Genomic DNA, 21,434 nt, shown 5'->3' on the forward strand with positions numbered 1-21,434 from the left:
GTCTCATTGGCAGAATGTTTTGAATGCCCCCTGTAGTTATTCCATCATAACTTTTACACCAAGTAGATTTGGGGAATTTGGCTCAATAAAATCACATTAAAATACAGTGTCTGTTAGTCTGTTCAAGTGTAGCCGCAAACAACTTGGCCGATCTCCATCAAATTCTGCACACGTGCTGGGGCTACCCGGGGTCAAGTCATGGCACAAAATAATTCACCCCTCCCCATGACGGTGTGTAGACATCTTGTGATTTTTGACCATGTGCTTGGCACAGTGCACGTTGTTTACCGACTCCTGCCAGAGTAAGAAGCATTACAAGCCACGGGCAAGAAATAAAATTGCTCCGCAACCCCGCTTCCCAAGCTACTCCCAGAGGGACCTCCTCGCCAGAGGGACCTGTGTGTTTCTCGTAAAGATTAATTGTTCTATTTTACTTCAACAAATGCATATGTACCTCAATAAATATCTAGCTCCTCAATATTCGATTACAAATTTGGTCCACCCTGTTGCATCACTTCAAAGGTAAGATTAATAATTCATTAGATATTTCATAGTGCAAGGTGACCGCTTTACTTAACTGAAAAAACATTCTGAACATTTATCATCAAAATCAAAGGTTTGCAAAAGATGCAAAAGGTCTCGCTTCTCCGGAAAATTGAAGAGCAAATGGTGTCGATGCCCCTTGTGATTCTGCTGGGGAGTAAAAGTAGTACTGAGCCAGCAAATGTTACATGTCTATATTTTCAATTCCATGTTGGCAGGTTACCATTGAGCTTGCCATTGAGCTTTTTCCTAAACCTTGGCACCAGAATTCAAAAAATGTAATGGCACTAAACGTTATCCAAAACATCCACTAAAATGCACCCAAGTTCAGCACGTGATATTATGTCCTTTTTAGTGCGAAGCCTTGCCAAGGCCTCATCCTCATCAAGCGATTCCAGGTTTTTCTGGCCCATGAACTTCCGCAACACATGCTAACAGCATGTTGCCTTTGACAGCATGCGATCCCCCCTCCTCGGAGAACGTGCTCCAGCATATTCTCCTAGGTGGCAATGATTGTCTAACGCTGCAACTCTTTGGGCCACCTTTCTGACGCCCCTGCCAAAGTGCATTTTAATATTGCTATTTAAGGTCTACACAGTCGGATTTTAATGTCGACCCCCTTGGTGTGACGTTATTACCTTTATTTCATCATGACGTATTTGCTTTGTTGGAACGTGCTTACCGATTTGGTGCCAAATTGTGATCTCAGCGAGCTATAATTTAAACTGCAATGATCATTTTTGCTCAGTTGTTTTCGGTTGATGATTGCTCCTCGATGCAAGCAAAATTGAGGACCGTGGCTCACTTTATTATTATGCACCCTGCTCTGTACTGGTAATTTCTTGGCTCCGGTTTCAATCCTAGACGTGTCGCCATTGGCTGAGTGTGCAGGAATTTGTTCATGGTATGGGCGATAGCTTGCCTAGTCCAGGTAAAGGACACAATGCGTTCTTTGACATCCACTAAATCATTTGAGCAGAGAAGACGCCCAGTTTAACGTCTATTCTGAGGGACGGCACACACATCGATGCCTCGTGAAACACCGGGATGAAAGGTTATAGCTTGGTCGAGGTTCAAACCCAGGCTAGACCGTTTAGAGGCGAGTGTGCGTACCTGTAGGCCATCCTGTCAGCCACTGTCTTTTTTTTACACATCAAAATGATCACCTGGTCTCCAAACTATACACAGAGTTTGACAGCTTATCTGTCATTGTAATTCCTTGGTGAGGGGGCTGGACTAATGCTCCAAATTTGACTCCAATTCCGTTGACCCAACATTTCCCCTCTCCCCTGCTTCTCTACCCTCCTCCCCTCCCCCCATCACATGTGCACTGGGGATAACACCTGCATTTTGTTAACCCATTACTTATTGAACTACCAAAGCTGTTCTTTCATCTTAATTCCTCTCTATCTGGAATTGTCCCAGCTCTGCCCATTTTCATTCTGCCATTCAGTGCAAGGAAGATGATAAAGGTGTGCTGTCACAAAGTGCGCCTCTCTTCCCTTACCTTACTTATTTGTCTTTTTTTGGACTCATCTACATGGTCTGTTTTGTTTCCCAACAGCCAAAAACTGCTTCCGGGTTGGTCAGGGCTGTGTGGCACAACAAACACCACTTACCTTACAAGCTGCGGACGTCTTCGACAAGCACAAGTGGCTCTGCGCCCTTCGTCAAGCTAAATCCTGCATTACAGCTACCATGGCACCTGCAAAATGTGTGAGGCCACCATTCCTCCCTCTAAACAAGAGGAGTTTGGTGGTCAGTCCAGCATAAGGTCTCGGGTTATGGATGAGAAGCCGATATTCAACATGGCAGCTCAGCGGGCTGGAAGCAATCCTGGCCTAGATCGGTACGTCTCGAGGCAAGAATAGAACTCCGTGGTTGTTCAAAACTGATGTGCTGCACGGTTGCCTTTTTTCGTATTCATTATTTGGTTTATTTCATGTCATTATGGTGGTATATAATTGTCTTCAAATGTTATTTTTTATTCCAATTTTAGGGCCTTAAAGTGGTTTCTTCATCTCCTTAATTGTTTCCATGGAATTGGTTTATGTATTATACTCCATCACCAAATGCACATTATTTGAACAGTTGCTTGTACAATGCATGTGTTATTGCAAATCGGTTGCTACCACCACCACCTATTGTACATTGCGGTTGAAAGTTAGTTAATCTGTGTTCGACATTGTTTGCCCTATAATTTTGCTTGGATTCCTAGTCATATCTTTACAGTTTAATTGTATTATAATTACCATTCACGGTGGCTGAACACCTCTGCACAATTTGTGGATCTGATGAGCTCCAAAATTACCACAAGTAGGTGCAGAAGGTCGTGGTACTGCATGGGATGTGGGGATGGGAGGTGGAGAGGACACCAGAGAAACTTTCTTGGTGCCCTTCGAGTTTATACAAAGCGGTTGACGAGTATCCCTAGAGGATCATTGGGACCACTATTCCATTTGCAAAGCGAAAAATGGGATTTGAAATGGTTCCTCTGAAGGTATGTCAGAAAGAATCAGTGGGATTTAAGGGTGGATATTTTGGTGGCCCAGCATACCTTGTGTCGTTCGACACCATCAGTCAACTTTCTGGCAAGAAGCTTAGTCAAATTTGATCAGCTATTTGTACCAGACATTCATTTTCAAACTGTTTGTGGCAGTCATTGTAGGAGGTGGCTTGGCCTACATCTTGGCTCTATCGATTTCTAATCAGCAGGAGGGTCGGGCAATAGTACCTTAATCGGAAGGTACTTTGTCACCAGAATTACACCAAGTTTAGTGCTGCCGCACTAACTCGTAAGCCCATAAACATTTGCAGCTGAACGTCTAACCATCGACATATTAAATATGCATGAGGAGAGTGGGAAGTAGACATATTAGGCTGGTTGAGGGGGAGGTAAAAGAAAGAAAAAAAAGTGGATTTGTGGGTGGATTAAAATTCCACCATTTGTGCATATGTTTATGCAGAATGTCCTCATTCCGAGTTTCCTGCTAATCTCCAACCACCTGCCAACTTGAAAAGCTTCATATCTGAAAAAAACAGGAAATCTGACGGCAAACATGCTGTAGAATGACGTGACAGGTCTTTCAGTAGGTGTGTAGTCACTTGTAGGAAATAGGTCAAAAAAAGCAACACCTTTTAAATGTAAGGTTCTGCAAAATATAAAACAGCTACTTTCAATTTCACTTTGGCAGGTCTTGGAAAAATACAGTGAAGTCTCTTGACCTTGATCATTCGGTCAAAGTCGAGTCATTCGGAGAATAAATGGCATTCCAAATTGCAGCTCACGTAAAATGAGAGCAATGCAAAGGAGAGCAGAACAGCACACATTCCACTTTATAGCTGCAAAATATTCAACGTATTTTATTTGAAATACACCTCCTAAAAACCACATTGAAATTTGTGGATCAACATTTTGCTGATTTTGCACATCCAAATTCACATTCGAATAACATCGCTTTGATTTGAATTCTACACTCCAATGTCACAAAGGTGACCTCGATGCATATGGACGGGTCGCAAAAGTCGGTCGATTTGATTAATCTTAAGAACAGATTGCTTCATTTTAGTTTGTGGAATGCGAATCCAATGAATTTTTTTTTTTTATGTACACTGTATTTGTTTGTTTTGACCAAGGAACGGATTTTATTTAAAGTGGGTTTATGCAAGTGCTTAGATGGTCAGAGTAAGTCGGATGGAATGTGCAGCGTTTTGCTGTGGCAAGTGCAAGGGAAGTTTCTTTTTCTTTTTTTAAAAAGATGGACGTTTGGAGGAGGTTTTGAAAGTTGATGGATGGAACGATTCAGAATGGTAACGAGAAAGTATGGTTACAGATTATTTTTGCAATGATGGAATGTTTTTAGCACATGAAAACCAAAATAAAAGAAGCATGTTATTTTTAACATTCAAAAAAACAAAACAATTTATCTGTGAAGTTTGTGGATATTTCAGAAGTTGGGTACCATACATGTTATTTTTAATGGGAAAAAGAATAATTTGCACTTCCAAGGAGTATCGCAATGTATTTATTGCAAAACGAGCCCGGTGCCAATGTGGCATAGGCCAGATGTAGGACCAGATATCACGTTATGTTGCTCACCAACAACAAAAAAGTGCTCAAATGAAATTTCCTTTGCACTTGTGTTCAGTTCATTAAGAAGGGGTAGACAGGGTCTTGTTACTCCTTGCGTTTTAGGAGTCAAGGATTGGTCTGTGCATCGACGTTTTCCAGGCGGAAGATCGTACTGCAAGCTCCGTGTTGCACCATCCTGAGCATTCCAGCATGGTTTGGCTCAAATGCCCCAATAAACCGGCGCACTAGTTTGCCATGTTTTCCTTAAAGTTATCCAATTAGTACACTGCATTAATCCAATCTGAAATGGGAAACAAACTACTCTTTTAGCATCACTAGGCAATGGGGACATCATGTTCACCATAAATTCATGAGTATGAAAATTACAAATCCAGCTAATGCACCTTTGAGATGTGCATGCAAGGTAATTTGTATTTTGTACAAGATGCATCAATGAATGCCAAACCAATGATTAGTAAAGTGCATCATGGCTGCAGTGCTGCATACTATCAAAAATCCAAATATACAGTGGATATGGAAACTACCAAGTCGGAGTGACCATGCATGGCCTTTACAGCCTTGGTGTATGTGGATTTGTGAAATTTTCACAACAGCTGCATCAGACAGAGTTTCACCGACTTGTCCATCTAACATCTGAATAAGTCTGGGTGACCCTAATCTTGTCTGAAGGTGGTGTTTGGATGACCTCACAGATACAGCCCTGGAAAAAGAAGCATCATTTGAAAGGAACAAATCGAATCAGCACAGGTCAAAAAGTCAAACTGCAGAAGCAGGAACGAGGTGCAGGAAAGGACAGTCGTTGGATATTTAACCAGAAACGAGGTACTGGAGCACAGGTGAGGGAAGGGGCAGTTCTGTGAGCCGGTTGAGTCTTTGAGGTCCAACTAAGAGCCGAACGGCAAGCCGAGACAGCTGCATCATCCGCATGGGCTGGCCTGTGGGCCATGAAAACATTGCTGTAGGACTTCTCAAAATAATACCACTGTTACTACACAATACTGAGCCATCAAAAGAACTTCCTTACATTGTCAAATCCAAACATGCATGAACAAATTGATGGTTGGACGACCTGCTGGCTAAAATTGAGCTATAAAGAAAGAAAAATTAAAAGCTTGGTCTCTCCAGCAGTCAGACATGATGATAAAAGCTGCATTTAATTACGGTGTCAACAGGGGGTACATTCTATCAGCAGCGCACATTGTTTGAAAGGAGACCTTAAGCCAGAAGTTTAATTTCCTGACAATCATTTGAAGGTATTATAGATTTCATATGGTATTCTTAGGAAAAGGAGCCTATCCTCGTCAGGGGTCAGGAAACTGAACAAAATATCCACACTTTTGCTACTACCAATGGCAATAGCAAACTGGTTATCAACGATCCACATTCAAACATGAAAGCACCACTAACGGCACTCGGTGAAGCGTATACCACCTCCGCCATGCTGAACAGTTTCCGTTTTGTATCCCACTGATAGGTTGGATCTGAATCCGGACCTCAACCAAAATCTAATCGGCTTGTTCTTGTCACCGAACCAATTCATCCACCAAGTTTCATCGAAATCCATCCAAAACTTTTTGAGATATCATGCTATAAATAGTTTTTGGCCCCATCTGTCAATGGTGAAGAATCGCTTTTTAAAAATTTTAGTATCCGGAACCGGGTCTTCACCAAAATCGAATCAATTCGTCTTTGTCACGTACCCAACCTCTCCACCAAATTTCATCCAAATCCATCCAAACCTTTTTGAGATATCCTGCACACAAACAGACAGGGGTGAAAACAAAACCTCTGTTAATCGCAGATGGTGGAGGTAATTGGAATAGCTGCCCAACAGACGAGGCTTGGGCCTGACGGTAGGCGATGATGAAAACTATGTCGGGTCTGACAATCGATATATTGCAGCGAAGTGATGCTCGCTCCCCTTTGAGAGGATACTTAACATGTAGCACACAATGCCCGAACATTCCCGGATAAAGACCACTCAGTTGAAATGTCAGACCCAAGCCTTGCCTGCTGAGCAGCTATATTAGTTGGTGGTGCAGTCATTTTTGAATATCTGTCCAGTCATGTAAGCTTAAGCTCATCCTGTAAGAATCAAGCAGCAGAAACTGAATTGAGAAACCTTAAATTGGTCACTCATTTACACCTCTCGTCACCCTCCCATGAAGCAACAAACCACAACACCATCAAATACTCACACTCGTAGAACAGCAGACGCTGAGCGCAGGCTGTGTCCGCTGAGATGTAGTCACGGGGCGTGCGGCCACGGTTGTCTCGTGCATAAACATTACCACCATAGGACACCAGCAGGTCAATAAGGTCAGGATTAAGCGTCCTCGCTGCATGGTGGAGTGCCATCTCGTGTAGTTTTGATGCATTCACGTTTGCTCCTGTACCCAGAATGGCCACGACACAAATGTGACTGACCTACATATTTCTTCATCACCAAACACTCCACGGTTGATGTGGACATTTTCGAGAGTCTCCACTGAAACGTTTTATGAGAAAACGTGAAAATAAGAACACAAGTAATGTAAAAGATTAGGAGGGGCAGAATCCAAGACTCCCAAGAGGAAAATATGACATCGTAAGATTAGGTGCTAACCTAGACCAGTCTACATTAATTTTGCAGATGTATACATTGCTAAAAAAAAAAAAAAAAAAAAAAAAAACTGATTAGATTTGAAACTGATTAGTGCACATCGGATTTTTATGTGAAAAAAGAAAAAATATTTTTTCACATAAAACGGCTTTTTTGCGCGCAAAAAAATTATTTTGCTATTTCCGGAGAAAAAAAATATTTCGCCCTTTTTCGGGAAAAATAAAATAAAATGCCCTCTTTGGTCGAAAATGTCTGGCAACGCTAAAAAAAATTAGGGAATTTTTCGAAATTTTAAACTGCGATCGAAATTTTTAACTGCGATCGATCTCAAAAACAAAACGTTGCGTCCACTTGCATGCATTGCGTCCCCAGCGTGTACAGCAGTGAGGCGGTGTACTACAGTGAGAGAGTGTACACAAAGTGTGAACAAGTCTCCTATCAAGATGAGTGCTGCTCTTCGTGACAAGTGGCTGAAGGAATACAACGCTGATGGCGATGGGGCCACCTTCAAGTACGTGTCGAGTGACACGGCTTTCTGTCGAGCTTGTGAAAAGACTTTCCGGGCGAAGCAGAAGTCTGAGCTGGCCCAACATGTCCGAGGAGACCGCCACAAGAGCAACTTGTCCTTGAAGAAGAAGAGGACGGTCACGCAAGCCACCATGGAGGACTTTGGTGGCGGAAAGAGGCACAAGTGCGACGTCGTGGCTCAGGAGCTGTGCCAGGCCATGCTGGCCGCTGGCATCCCATGGTCGAAATTGGAAAACCCTGCCTTCCGGTCATTCCTGGAGAAGCACATCACTCTCCAGATCCCCGATGAAAGCTGGTTCGAAAGCACTACCTCGACAAGCGCTACGACGAGGCCTTGGCGGGGATCCGTGCCGACCTCGGACAGCAGCCCATCTGGCTGTCCGTCGACGAGACGACCGATTCGGCAGGTCGATATGTGGCCAACATCATCGCGGGACGCTTGTCCAAGGAGGGGTACTTTCGTCCCCACCTCGTCCAGTGCATGTTTCTGGAGAAGACCAACTCCGGGGAGATCGTGCGCGCAGTCAATGACACGCTGCGCTATCTTTGGCCTGATTTCAAGCCGGAGTGCCTCAAGGTCCTCGTCAGCGACGCCGCGGCCTATATGATCAAGGCCGGCCATGCCCTGAAGGAACTCTTCCCGGACTTGCTGCATGTGACTTGCGTTGCCCACGCGCTCCACCGTGTCTGCGAGACAGTCCGAGAAATGTTCAAGGACGTCAACGACCTGATTGCCACGGCGAAGAAGGTGTTCGTCAAAGCCCCGTCGCGTGTTGTCCTTTGGAAGGAGCAGCAGCCCAATCTTTCTCTCCCCCCGGAGCCCATTCTGACTCGGTGGGGGACGTGGATCGACGCCGCGGTGTTTTACGCCGAGCACTTCGAGGCCGTCAAGGACATTGTGGACCAGCTGAACGATGATGACGCGATGGCAATCCGGAGTGCCAAGAACCTGTTCGGAAAGGCGGACATCAAGCTCAGTTTGGTCTTCTTAAATTCCCACGTGTCGTTCATCCCGAAGATCCTTAAGCAGGTGGAGGAGGCCGGCATGGAGCTGGCCAAGGCCTTCCAGCTCCTTGATCAGGCCAAGGAGGAGCTCGAAAAGATCCGAGGCTGCCGTAAGGAGATCCTGCTCACCAAGTTCAAGGCGGTGCTGCAGCGCAATCCCGACATTGGTGTGCTGAGGACAGAGGCTTTGATCCTGGATGGAGATCAGCACAGATCTGAGGTTGGTGTGCCGGCTGGAGTCAAGCTTGCCGACATCCCCCTCTTGAGGTACTGCCCCATCATCAGCGTCGACGTGGAAAGGTCCTTCTCCGTCGACAGAAATGTCCTCACCGACCGCCGACACCGCCTCACCAAGGAGAACTTTACCAAGATAATGATTTCAAACACCTACTTTAACCGTTCCTAAAAGGGTCTTGTCAATTTCTTCTAGTCCTCTACTTATCAAACAATGCGGTTGCAATAAAGGTACCTGAACATCATTTTTTTTACCTGTTTACTAGCCCAGAGTGCTTAATGTTGTGCAGGAAAAAGCTTACCATTTTTTGTTCTTTTTTTTACTGATTTCTGAAAAACTTGGTAATAATAAAAAATGAATAAAACGGGGGAAAAAAATATTTCGGGATTTTTTCACATAAAAAAAATATATATTCCGCTTTTCAAAACATAAAAGGCCTATTTTCTTAACATAAAAATCCGTAGTCAGTGATTAGATTAGATTAGATTAGATTAGAGACAAGAACAAAATGATTAGATTTTGGTTCAGGTCTGGATCCAGATCTAAACCATCAGTGGGATACATAACGTAAACTGTTCACCTCGAAGGTATTCAAAGGTATTCAAAGGTGTTCAAAGGTATTCGCTATACTAGTTAGAACAACACTCGGTAGAGCGCATACCTCCACCAGGCTGAAGAGTATAATTTGTGTATCCCACTGATCGGCCAGATCTGGATTTGGACCTGAACCAAAATCGAATCACTTTGTTCTTGTCACTGAACCAACTCATCCATAGTTTTGGCCTAACTCATCCACAACTTTTTAAATATCGTGCTACATATTGTTTTTGTTCCATCTCTCAATCGTGAAGAATCACTTTAGATATTATAAAAAATTCTCGGATCCGGATTCCAATCTTCACCAAAATTGAATGAATTTGTCCATATCACACATCCAACCTGTCCACCAAGTTTCATCCGAATCCATCCATAACTTTTTGAGATATCCTGCTATATATTGGTTTTAGCCTTATCCTCATTCGTGAAGAATCACTTTAAAAATTATCGTATCCTGATCCGGATTTTCACCAAAATATAATCATTCTGTCCTTGCTCAGAAGAAAATCTCATATGGTAAAGCTAGCCTCAACCACTCGGAGCATCTAGAGTGAGGCCCAAGTGTTCAGGCTGCCAGAGCTCAGTGGGGCCTAGCAGACCGAGCACATGGCAGTATTGTCCTACGTATCTACATATTGCATGCACAAAGAAAGGGGAGGGAATAAATTGAGAAACACATCAAAAGAAGTAGGAAACAGAAAAGCAACTTGAAATGGATTTGGTAACAAAAAACTCTCTCGAAGAAAAGAGGAACTTGGGGTAAATATTATGGAGCATGAGGATGTCATACATGATGGAGTACATTTTAACATGTAATGTCTCGTTCATGTTACGAGTCCTTTTAATCCAAGGGAGTGCTACCATTCTGTAGGTGATTGTTTCCGTGCATCCAACACTGACATCCAATCATTCTGCAATTTCACTTTTCCGGCGAGTCTCTGAAATTAGTGCTTCAACACGTTTAACGTTTATTCGGGTGACAGTTGGAATGCTCAAGATCGCTCACCATTTCACAGCCAACTGCACCATTTACTACTAGAGGGAAGAGTGATAGAACATCTTGGAATAGGGGTTCCACAGACAGGAGAAGTGGGAACAAAAGAGTTGGTTGCAGGCAGTTGGGATTTGGTAAATTTAACAAGGAAGGGGTTACTGGAAGAATATGTGCATCCTGGAGTCCTGGGGATTGTCGGAGGGCTGAGAGAGAGCAGAGGGAGCTAAACTTGAGGAGAGGCAGTGACCTGCATGCAATGTGAAAGCAACAGTCCTTGTACTTCAGCCTTATTAATTTAAATTCCACAGAATCCAGGACAGATATGATGCTGATGTCCCACCCCATAGAAGAGAGCAGAAGGAAGAGCACATTGAGGAGTAATGAACAAGGGCCTTGTGGGCTGTGAGTAGTTCTGATCTTTCAAGTAAAAGGATTCCCAGTCTGCAGCTGGCTTTGGAGCCAAGCTTTACTTTATGATCAACCCAAGAAGGGTTATGGCTGATAGTGAGGCCTAGAATTTGAGAATAAACCTCTTCCTGTGGCTGACCACTTGAAGATTCTTCTCAGTGATACGATGTGACTGTGGGATTTTCCAGGATTGAAGGGCTTGTTCCATTCATCAGACGAACTTGTAATAAATTCCAGATCAGGAGAAAGTGGTGCAGCTGCCGTGTGCCCATCAGTGGGATGTACTGTATGACCCAATGTGGAATAATCTGCAAAAAGGAAAAGAGGGTTTTCCAGAATTGGAGGGGTTGCTTACATAGATGAGGAAACAGACTGGGCCCAAAACTACCTTGGAGAGCTCCAGCCTCTACTGGGTGAGGGAAGGAGAGAGTTCCTGTGATGGCAACACATTGATTGTGTGATTGTAGTTAGTCAGAAATTCAGGAATGAAGGTGGCAGGTAGGACAGAAAGTGCCTTTGTATGCCCAGGCAGAAAGCTTGGCAAGCAGAACAGAATGCCAGACTGTATTGAATGGACGAGATGTGTCCAAGGAGACTGCCTTGACCTCTTCTTTGAAAATGAAGGCCTCCAACCAGTTTTTAAGAAGTCGAAGTCTTGGTTGTGCAGCCAAGACTTTTGAAGCTTGCAACATGTTCCGCAGCACATTTTTCGAAGATAAGAACCAGCTGATGAAAATACTGCATTCCCACAACAAACAGTTTAACGTTTAACAACGAATGTCAGCAGACCATTTCCGAGTTTAACGTCCATCCTAAGTATGGCACACTTATTGACGCAATGCCATTCTTGTGAAACACCAATCCGACAGTTTATAGTTGGGTCGAAAAATCAAACCCAGACTAGACAGCTCAGAGGCAAATACACTACCTGTATACCATCCTGTCCGACTCTGGTGGTGAAGTGTGGAACAAAGATTGGGTGGTGGTTCGTATGCAGCCTGTGGCTGCTTGGCTGCATCATTTATCACATGTGGAAGCGCGGCCATGCCGCTGATGCAATGCCCTCTATTACCAGTCATTACCAGTCAGCTGGTACTCATTTTGCCGACCTCGGAAGGATAACAAGTGGAGTCAACCCACCTGGTGTTAATTCAATGGCAACAGGGGCTCAAACTCAGGACCCTAATGTCTCAAGCCAGCCACCTTAACTGTGAAGCTAACACCAGGCTTTAAATAATGGGTGAAAGTAAGACAAAAGTGTGGTTTAAGCTGATAAACAGGAACTATACGAAACAAGAACTTAGCAAAATATTATTGTTGATAAGTATAAACTCGATCAGGAACTCTGCTCCATATATGTAATGTATTCTTCCTTGCTGTTAATAATAAATTATTAAGCAGGAATAAGCTCAGTGGCATCACCTTGCCCCTGCCAGCACCGATGATAACCTGCAGCCACATGCGGTGCTGCATACGAACGATGACGATAAGCAGGCGTAAGCTGGGTAAAAAAGTCACGTGATGAAGTATTGACAATTCCTAACTGACAAAATGTTTGGATAAATCCTTACGGTGAATTAATGCTTTACCCAAGATGCCAATAAAGCTGCAATTGCATTCTCTGAGTAGAGCATCCAACCTTTGGTCCTCAACAGGTCCTGTCCGTGAACATTACCTGCATCTAAAAGCGCCTTCGCACAGTCCTGGTGCTGTCTCCTGGTGCAGGCGACGTGCAGTGCCGTACCCAAGTGGCAATCGTGCGCTTCCAGGTTGGCTCCCGCCTGGATGAGAAGTTGCACACACTCCAGACTACCTGAGCGATTGTAAGGAATAATGGGTCCATTAGGAAGGGTCTGCAGATTTGTTGTAAAGGTGACTAAGCAGAAATCAAGTATATTATATTTACAACCTTCTACTCGATAATCACCATTATTGTGTGGATGACATCCTGATTGCAGGTGTGGTTTGTTACAAAATAAGCACCAGATAAAAATGAACACTGAAAAGTAAATGGTTTCATTTATCCTTGTAATGTAATAAATGTACCCATTGGGCTATCTGGGGCTTCCCTCTACCATGTGCCCACCAGCGAGGCAGGCCTCGTGGAGTGGGGAAACCGAGAAGATGCTCAGGTTGGCCTTGGCACCGTGGGCGAGCAGTAGTTTGGCGCAATCCAGACTCCCGGCCGCACAAGCATCACACAGTGGTGTGCTACCATCGATGTTTCTCGCCTCGACCTGTCAGCATCATCAACATCAAAATCACACCATTGTTGTCACCGAAGATACCATTGTTGTAGTTTTTAGACGGTGAGGAAGTATAAGACAAACAAAAATGGATGATAGGACTGTGGATGGATGAGAAGAGGTCAGGGGGTTCGGACTAATGGTAGACCGCTATATCGGCACGGCCGATATAATCGTCCGATATCTGGCATTTTGAGGTTATCGGCATCGGCCGATGATGGCACTGATATGGCCGTTATTTTAAAAACATAAGGGCAATACCCCTGGCACTCACCTGGAGGAATAAACAGTATACTGCACCGACTAAGGGTATTTTAAACCAATATCAATGGTTGCTAGAAGACAGGGCAGCATGTTGAATCATACTAATATAATCATAAGACTTTAAACAAACAAACAAAAAAAATACCTATTTTGGGGGGCAACCCCATATACCTCCTAAGACCCCAATTTTTCTAATACCTTGAACAAACATAGGTACATTATGGGTGATTAAGGTTGTGGTGACGTTTCATCGAAATTGCGTGTGTAGTTTATGATAAGAAAGCAAAAACCTATTTTGGGGGGCAACCCCGCTCCCCCGTAGACCCCCAAAAGGGCAGATTTTTATTAGTCGTGAACATACTTTGGTACATCACGGGCGGTGAAGGTTGTGGTCAGGTTTTATCAAAAAAAATTGTGTAGTTTCAGAGGAAAAGCTCATTCCTATTTTGGGGAGTCAAACCTGGATCCACTTTGATTAAGCCTTGTGTTGGCTTAGCAGTTAGGATGCCGGCTTGGGATCCTAGGATCCTGGGTTCGAATCCCGGTCGATCGCTGAATTAACGCTAGGGGGGTTGACTCAGCCTGTCATCCTTCAGAGGTCGGCAAATTGAGGACCAGTTCACTGGTAATTCCCTGTGTGTTGCAAGAGGCGACTAACAGGGTTGGCAGCAGGAAGGGCATCCGGCCATAAAACATTGCTTCAAAAAGGGGACCAAGGTGCCCAAACAAGGCCAACCCCTGCTCTGTGGGGAAAAATGGCTTCTAAAGGTGGTACTAGTACTACTAAACCTGGATCCACTTTGACCCCTTAAATCCCGATTTTTTTTAATGCCGTGAATAAACTTTAGTCACAACACAACAAACATCATTTGTGCGAAATTTCGTCGCAATCCCATCAGCGGTTTTGGAGACCAAGTTTCAAGTGTTTATGGACGGACGGACGACGCGCCATCGCATAAGCTCACCTGAACTTCGTTCCAGGTGAGCTAAAAAATAATTAAACTTTCCTTCTTGTGATCCCAGGCAGCTTGACGACCAAAGCGCTGCAGGTTTTCAGGATAAAAGACCACGAATCGAAGAATTTTGGACTTTTTAAAATCGAACCCCAGCCGAGTCAAACCAAGGACTTTACAAACGGTACTTGCTGCTTGAAAAGGTAGAGCACGGACAAACAACCATCGGTTATCAATAATACTAATAGCGCAGATTTTGATTTCATCGTGAAAAATATCGTTTTTGTCCCGATCTCTCAACGGTGAAGAATCACTTTTTTAAAATTCCTCTGATCCAGATCCGGATTCGGATCTTCACCGAAATCCAATCAATTTGTCCTGGTCACACCCCCAACCTGTCCACCAAGTTTTGTCCGAATTCGTCCATAACCTTTTGGGATATCCCGCTGACAAACAGGGCGCGAATGCACCACCTCGGTCCACCTTCGGTGGTGCAGGTAATGATCAGGAAGACCACGGGACGATGGGCGGGCAGCAATATTGGCACAATTTGGACGTCAAGGTGAGCAGGTGAAGGGCGTGAAGGAAGAGAACGAAGGCTTACACAAAGGTGGACGACTGGCAGTGATCGATTCGTACCTGTGCTCCGGCCTCGATGAGGAGTCTCGCGCACACGGTGTGTCCGCGCTGGCTCGCCTCGTGGAGCGGCGTCACCGAGTCCACGGTCATCATGTTTACGCACAGACCGCTTTCGATGAGCGCGCGTACCTGCAGCACGCGACCCAGCACGCACGCCTCGTGCAGCGCCGAACGGTCAGCCCAAAGCCCTGCGACACCGGGAGCACGGCAAACTCAAACAAGGACTAGACCGATAAACCGACCGGTGACACCTCCGACCGCCATGACGTGCCAAGCCGAGACCGTCGCTCCTCCTCACTCTCACCAATATCACCGATGTTGGTTGGTCGTCCAACGCTCATTTTGCCACGAGCAGTCTCTCGAATCCCGCGGTATCCGTGCGCGGTGACGTCATGACGGCACGCAGCACGTCAAGGCGTCGTGTTGACGATATGCTGGTACTGTACGTCGGTGTTTGCTTACAAAAGTGGGACGAGACGTTATCATTATCACCAGTATTGCATTAGCCTCCATGTATAAATTCTTCTTCTTCTTCTTATTCCTTAATAGCTACAGTTGTTTTTCCCAAGTTCTTGTGGACTTGGCCGGGGAAAATGTTGACCCAAGTCTTTCACGAATGAGCTGGCCAGGACTGACGTTCGACTGTGGCTAGGGCAGGAATTTGGAATTTGTTAATTGTGCCGAAGATAGCTCGCCTACTCTTCACGAAGGACATCATGGGATTTTTAACGTCCACCAACTAATGTCGGCAGACCGAATGCTCAGTTTAACGTCCATCCGAGGGACGGCAACACATTGATGAATCGCTCTGCCTGTGAAACACCAGAATGACAGTTTATTGCTGGCTCGGGATTCGAACCTCGGGGACGATAAGTATGAGCGTCTCCAAAAATGGTCTTAAAAAGACGAAAAAGGTCTAAATGGGTCTACATGTCTAAAGTATCTAAAGGGTCTCTAGGGCCATATGGGTTGAAAGAGTCATAAAGGGATCTAAATGTCTAAACTCTAAAGGGTCACTACCATAGAGACATATTTGAAGTCTTTAGATCCCATAGACTCTATGGGATCTAAGGGGTCTAAAGTGTTCATTCCAATAGTAGTTATAGGGTCTAGTGGGTCTGAAGAGTCTAAGGATCTCAAGGGTATATAAGCGGGTCTAAAGGGTATAATGGTCTAAAGGAGTCTAAATTGTTGAAAGTGTTTTAAAAGGTCAAAAGAGGTCTACAAAGTCCAAACCATCTAAAGGTCAAAAGGGTCGACATGCGTAAAGGGCCCATAGAGTACTAGCAACGGTACCCGGCCTGGCAATGCAGCGTCCCTCCTCCCACCCTTTCCCCTGCCTCCTTCAATCCCATCCCCTCCCTCTGGACTCCCACCGCCCCCTTCTCTTACCCCATATCCTCCATCCAGACTCCCACCTCACCCTTTCTCCACCTTCCTCCCATCCCATTCCCTCCCGTCAGACTCCTGCCCCACCCCCTTACCTTCCTGTTACGTATTACCTCCCCAAACCCCGCTTACGGTGCACCTCAGAGTCTGGAGCGGGAACACGGCAGAAAGAATTGTCATTTTGCATTTTCTAATAAACCATGGTAAAACCAAACCAATGCACTTGTAGGACAAAACAAGTAATTGTATTAATAACTCTCACATACACAATAATAACACTTATTAAAGAAAGTACAATGAAAATATCACTTGCATCAAATGAACAATACATATGATGGTACCATCATTCCCCAATGCTCTCAAAGCAATGAACTCACGAGACGCCAAACGTGAGTGGGATGTAATATTCCCCAAAGTCCATGCACGGATCCCCACGCTGGTTGAAGAGCGAAATCGTGCAGAACGGCAAATCAATAGGCAGGTATTGGCGCGGCTGTGGATGAGGAGTTATGAAGTGAGAGATCAAAATGGGAATTGAGCCGATAGGTAAACCAACGGCAATCAACACGCTGAGGTCGATACGGAAATCCCAACGGCAAAACAAGACACCCCAAGCCGACAGCCTCTTCTTCTTCGAGGACAAAATGGCGTATAGGCCCGTAATGGAGGCGCTTGATTTCTCCAACGATGACTCACACTTGGTGATAAAACCTGAGACGCAGGTTTAATTGCACTCGCAATATATGACGATGTCGCGGACAATCCCTTTCACGGGAAACCTCAACTCGTTCGCGACCAATATCAAAAAAGTCCGCTCGCAGCCTCGACGTGACTCACGCCTGTATCTCTCTCCTGGCCGTTCTCCTCCTCCTCCTCCTCCTCCTCTTCCTCCTTTTGGTTCTTTGCCGCGTTTTTCTTTTTCTTCCACAAACATTTATTTTTACCTTTTACTAAAGTCATCTCCATTTCACACAAAAATCTTAACCGAGTTTCTGACGTCATGAATCATTTTGCCAAGTTTCAAAACGATCCGTTGAGTAAGCTGCCGAGGAAGAGGAGGGGAAAAATTGTTAATGGGCCCATTGCCTGGCTGACTGAAAAATATCGTTATGGCTCGACAGCTCATCTCGACATTGTTGTAGACGAGCGAATTAAGATATTGGCTAATTGTTCAAGTGAGATGTGAAGAAAGTACTTAAATGTTAATGGAAAGTTGAAGGGGTGGCTGGGAGGATTTTACTTCGGAAATGAGAATGAATGACAGTTGCTGAAAGTTGAAAGGATATCTTGGCACTCTGGTTTCTTTATTGATTTTTTTTGTATACAGTATCTCGGCTCATAGCCGAACAAAACGACAGGGGGCAGCAGGTTTACAGATTGGCAGGGGATCAAATAGGAAGAGGGAGACAAGACATCGCACACTGATGGATCCGAAAAGGGGAGATGGAGGAGGTGCGGCGTCAATGAGAGTATACTGTACATCGAAGACAGGTGTGGGTATTGGGGAAGGTACGAGGTGATGAGCAGCGCACTCAAAAGATTGTTGTAGTCTGTTCCAGATACAGGGAGTCTGTTCCACAGGCCTCAAGTAATCAAGATGAGAGTTCAGCTTAGAATTTGGAGGGAGGTGGGCGACCAGGTGTGCGATTGTGAAAGAACGTGTGTGATCTGGGATGGCTGGCGAAGGACGATAGGGCTGAAGGAGCAAGGCCAAAAGTGAAACAATAGAAAATTGAGCACTTGTCCAACAACCTGCCTGCAATGGGCAAGAATAAAAACATGAGACTTGACCTTCTGCCAAAATAACTCGGAGAGCCTTGGACTTTATCACCTCCAAGGTAGCAAGATTAGAACCAGCTGCACCAGCCCAACGTATGGACCCACACTCAAAATGATACTTTCTATGAAGACCTGAAACACTATAATGAGCTTTGAGTAGCTCAGAATAGAGAACCCTGTGTAGAATACCTATGTGTCGGCATGCCTTCGAGGCCAGCTGTTTGGTGATGTGTTTTGCCAAAGATAACTTCAGAACTTCTGATAGATTGTGTACGAAGAGATCCAGGGACAGCCCCTGAACATCCAGGGGTTGGCCAGAGAAGTAGCCTTCTCAATGTATTTTTGGGTGGATACAAAATCTTGTCTCATGGAGTTTAGCGACATGACAGAGGGCATAAAATGCAAAGTAATGAGAGTGGCGCAGTGGGGCAACAGTCAGACACACAAGTAAGGGGATGAATGAATAGGAAATGAGGATCGAGAGGAATGGAAGAAAATGGTAAACCTGCAAGTCAGAGGATTGGTTTTGGTGGGTTAATGGGGAAGAAAAGATAATGGGTATGGATGGGGGATCACATGCAAAAATGGTGATGCATTGCCAAAATGAAGCCATGGAAAGAACAGTGCAATGGAACAGCCTCTGGAAGGTAGATTCCAAATGAGTGAGAAGAGGAACGATAGAGTGGAGATAGATGGTAATCTTGACTTTTTTGAATTTAACCAGGAGGGGACTACTGGAAGAATGCACATGTTAGTCAGGTTCACTATGTTTTTTCGTTCAACATTTTTGGAGATTAGCAAAACTATACATTTTTGGAATATTCAGAGCATGAGGAATCCAAAAATTAATGTTGGCATTTCCGTAGACACCTTTGCGAAAATGACACTCAGGACAGTGATGAAGATCCGTAAAAGCATATTCCTGAACGGTATAGACCTCGTAGATCCTGTGTATAGGACTTATAGTTCAATCTGATACTAACAAGGCTGCTTTCTTGCTTTATAAACCCATACCTATAACTTCAAAGGACTTGCAATATCATGTATTGTAGCGGCTACCGCTGGGTTTTCACAATCGCCTTGCACCTATCAAGGACGCGGAGCGATCACCATGCTGGGCTCGTCCAGGACGCCCGGGCAGGCCCGCGCTCAACTTGCCAGGCCTCGGTCGGGACGCCCGGGCAGGCTCGCCCTCAACTTGCCAGGCCGCAGCCAGGACGCTCGGCCACGCCCCCTCTCGCCTTTCCTGGGCAAACGCTCCGGGATAATGTGTGTATATATATTGCTGCCCGATAAACGGGCTTTTCAGAGTACCTGAGTGTTTTGTTTGAATAAAGCAACTCGGACGAATTCCAGCTTTTTGTCACGTCCATTCTTCCGATCGACGTGGGAGCCCGAGCTCCTTCATTGGTGACCTACCGACATGGACACGGCAGTGGCCCTTAAACTGCCTACCTTCTGGGAGGCTCACGCGTCAGTTTGGTTCGCACAGGCGGACTCCCTGTTCGCCCTGCGAGGCATCACGGCCGACGACACCCGCTTCCACCATGTGGTAGCAGCGCTCGGTTCAGCCACCGCGGCCCGCGCCCTGAGCCACGTCGAGAGCCCGCCAGCCGCTGACAAATACGGCGCGATTAAAAAGCTCCTCCTCGACGCTTTCGCCCTCCCATCGGCGGAATGCGCACGGCGCCTGCTCGACCTGCCCGAGCTCGGCGACACGCGCCCTTCCGAGCGAATGGACTACATGCTTTCGCTGCTCGGCGAGCACTCTCTGGCATTCCTGTTCCGGGAGCTGTTCCTCCGTCAGCTGCCTAGCCCGGTACGCCTCGCCCTGGCAAGCACGACGATCACGGATCCCCGTGCCCTTGCCAGGGAAGCTGACAAGATCTCCACCGCAGGCCAGCGCATCGCAGCAGCGACCTGGGGCCCACCGCCGTCCAACGCAACACCCATGGTGCCCGAGCACCCGGCACGGTCGACGACCGAACTGCCGACGCAATTGGCGGTCGCTACACCGAGCCGACCACCTCCAGCACGACGACCGGGGCCTCCACCTGACCAAGCATGGTGTTACTATCATGCCAGGTTCGGACAGAGGGCCCGGACATGCCGACCCCCGTGCACCTTCGGCAGGCCGGGAAACGGCCGGGCCGGCGTTCATTACCAGCCATGAGCGCCGGCCACACGGGCAACTTACTGTTCATCACGGATAAAGCGTCCGGACGGCGCTTCCTGTGCGACACCGGTGCCCAACTGAGCGTCATACCCGCCTCTGACCAGGACAGGCAATCCGCGGTTTGCGGCCCCTCCTTGGTTGCGGCCAACGGATCGGCCATCCGCACCTTTGGCCCGTGCAACGTCACCCTCTGCTTCGGCAGCCAATGCTTTGCTTGGACGTTTGTAACCGCAAACGTGCCCATGGCTCTGCTAGGCGCCGACTTCCTCTACGCACACGGACTGCTGGTGGACGTCCAACGGCGTCGTTTAATCAACGCCGAAACCTTCAGCTCCCTGGTATGCACATTGAGCAACTCCGCGCCGACCGAGCTGGCATGCACCCTCCCGGCGGCGAACGAGTTTGCTCGCCTGCTCACAGAGTTCCCGGCCCTCACGCGGCCGACGTTTTCGGCCGTCGCAGTACGGCATGGGATCGAGCACCACATACCAACCACGGGCCCGCCGGTCTATGCCAGAGCCCGCCGCCTCGACCCAGCCAAGCTCGCCGTGGCCAAAGCCGAGTTCGACGCTTTAGAACACCTCGGCATCGTGCGGCGCTCCGATAGCGCGTGGGCTTCGCCACTACACATCGTCCCAAAGCCAGGGGGCGGCTGGTGCCCATGTGGCGACTACAGCCGCCTTAAAGACGCTACCACCCCCGACAGGTATCCGATCCCGCACATCCAAGACTTCTCCGCCCGTCTGGCGGGACAGGTCATTTTTTCGAAAATTGATCTCATACGGGGATATCACCAGGTACCTGTCAGGGCGGCCGACGTCCCTAAAACGGCAGTCATCACGCCGTTCGGCTTATTCGAATTCTTACGGATGCCGTTTGGTCTCAAGAACGCGGCTCAGGCGTTCCAGCGCTTGATGGACGGCGTGCTGCGTGACCTGCCGTTCCTTTTCGTTTACCTGGACGACATCCTCGTCGCCAGCACG

General features: G+C 46.4%; 2 protein-coding genes across 4 annotated transcripts in view; one reads left to right on the top strand and one right to left on the bottom strand.

The window, feature by feature from the left end:
* The window catches only part of LOC137439994 (rho guanine nucleotide exchange factor 3), a 51,777-nt gene extending 47,310 nt beyond the window's left edge, over positions 1 to 4,467 (top strand). Inside the window, exon 10 of the mRNA XM_068136332.2 lies at positions 2,108 to 4,467. Coding sequence (XP_067992433.2) covers positions 2,108 to 2,316 — 209 coding nt within the window. The 3' untranslated portion in view covers positions 2,317 to 4,467. The remainder of the gene's footprint in view (positions 1 to 2,107) is intronic.
* Positions 4,468 to 4,552: 85 nt separating this feature from the next.
* On the bottom strand, positions 4,553 to 15,553 carry ASB13 (ankyrin repeat and SOCS box containing 13). Of its 3 annotated transcripts, XR_010987034.2 has the most exons (7): positions 15,412 to 15,514; positions 15,108 to 15,295; positions 13,092 to 13,242; positions 12,681 to 12,818; positions 6,835 to 7,026; positions 6,337 to 6,389; positions 4,553 to 5,571 (listed from the first exon to the last, which is right to left on the bottom strand). XR_010987034.2 is itself a non-coding variant. In XM_068136346.2 (6 exons), exons 1-6 carry the CDS (start codon positions 15,446 to 15,448, stop codon positions 5,444 to 5,446), a joined length of 834 nt encoding a protein of 277 aa, XP_067992447.1. In that variant the 5' UTR covers positions 15,449 to 15,553; the 3' UTR covers positions 4,553 to 5,443. The 3 variants fall into 3 exon arrangements, 2 of the variants coding, with proteins under 2 accessions (XP_067992447.1, XP_067992458.1); XM_068136346.2 differs by lacking the exon at positions 6,337 to 6,389 and having other exon boundaries at positions 15,412 to 15,553; XM_068136357.2 differs by having other exon boundaries at positions 4,553 to 6,389.
* Between the last annotated feature and the right edge of the window lie 5,881 nt (positions 15,554 to 21,434).

This window comes from Myxine glutinosa, chromosome 1 (assembly GCF_964187855.1).
Source record: "Myxine glutinosa chromosome 1, kmMyxGlut1.1, whole genome shotgun sequence".
In the NCBI taxonomy this organism is placed as follows: Eukaryota; Metazoa; Chordata; class Myxini; order Myxiniformes; family Myxinidae; genus Myxine; species Myxine glutinosa.

Excerpts from the sequence above, each read along its gene's own strand:
- ASB13 (XM_068136346.2), bottom strand. The coding sequence starts at position 15,448 with ATGAGCGTTGGACGACCAACCAACATCGGTGATATTG. Across the intron at positions 15,296-15,411 it reads AACCAACATCGGTGATATTG|GGCTTTGGGCTGACCGTTCG; the intron begins GTGAGAGTGAGG and ends CCGGTGTCGCAG. Across the intron at positions 5,572-6,834 it reads GCGTCTGCTGTTCTACGAGT|GCCAGCCCATGCGGATGATG; the intron begins GTGAGTATTTGA and ends CATGGCCCACAG.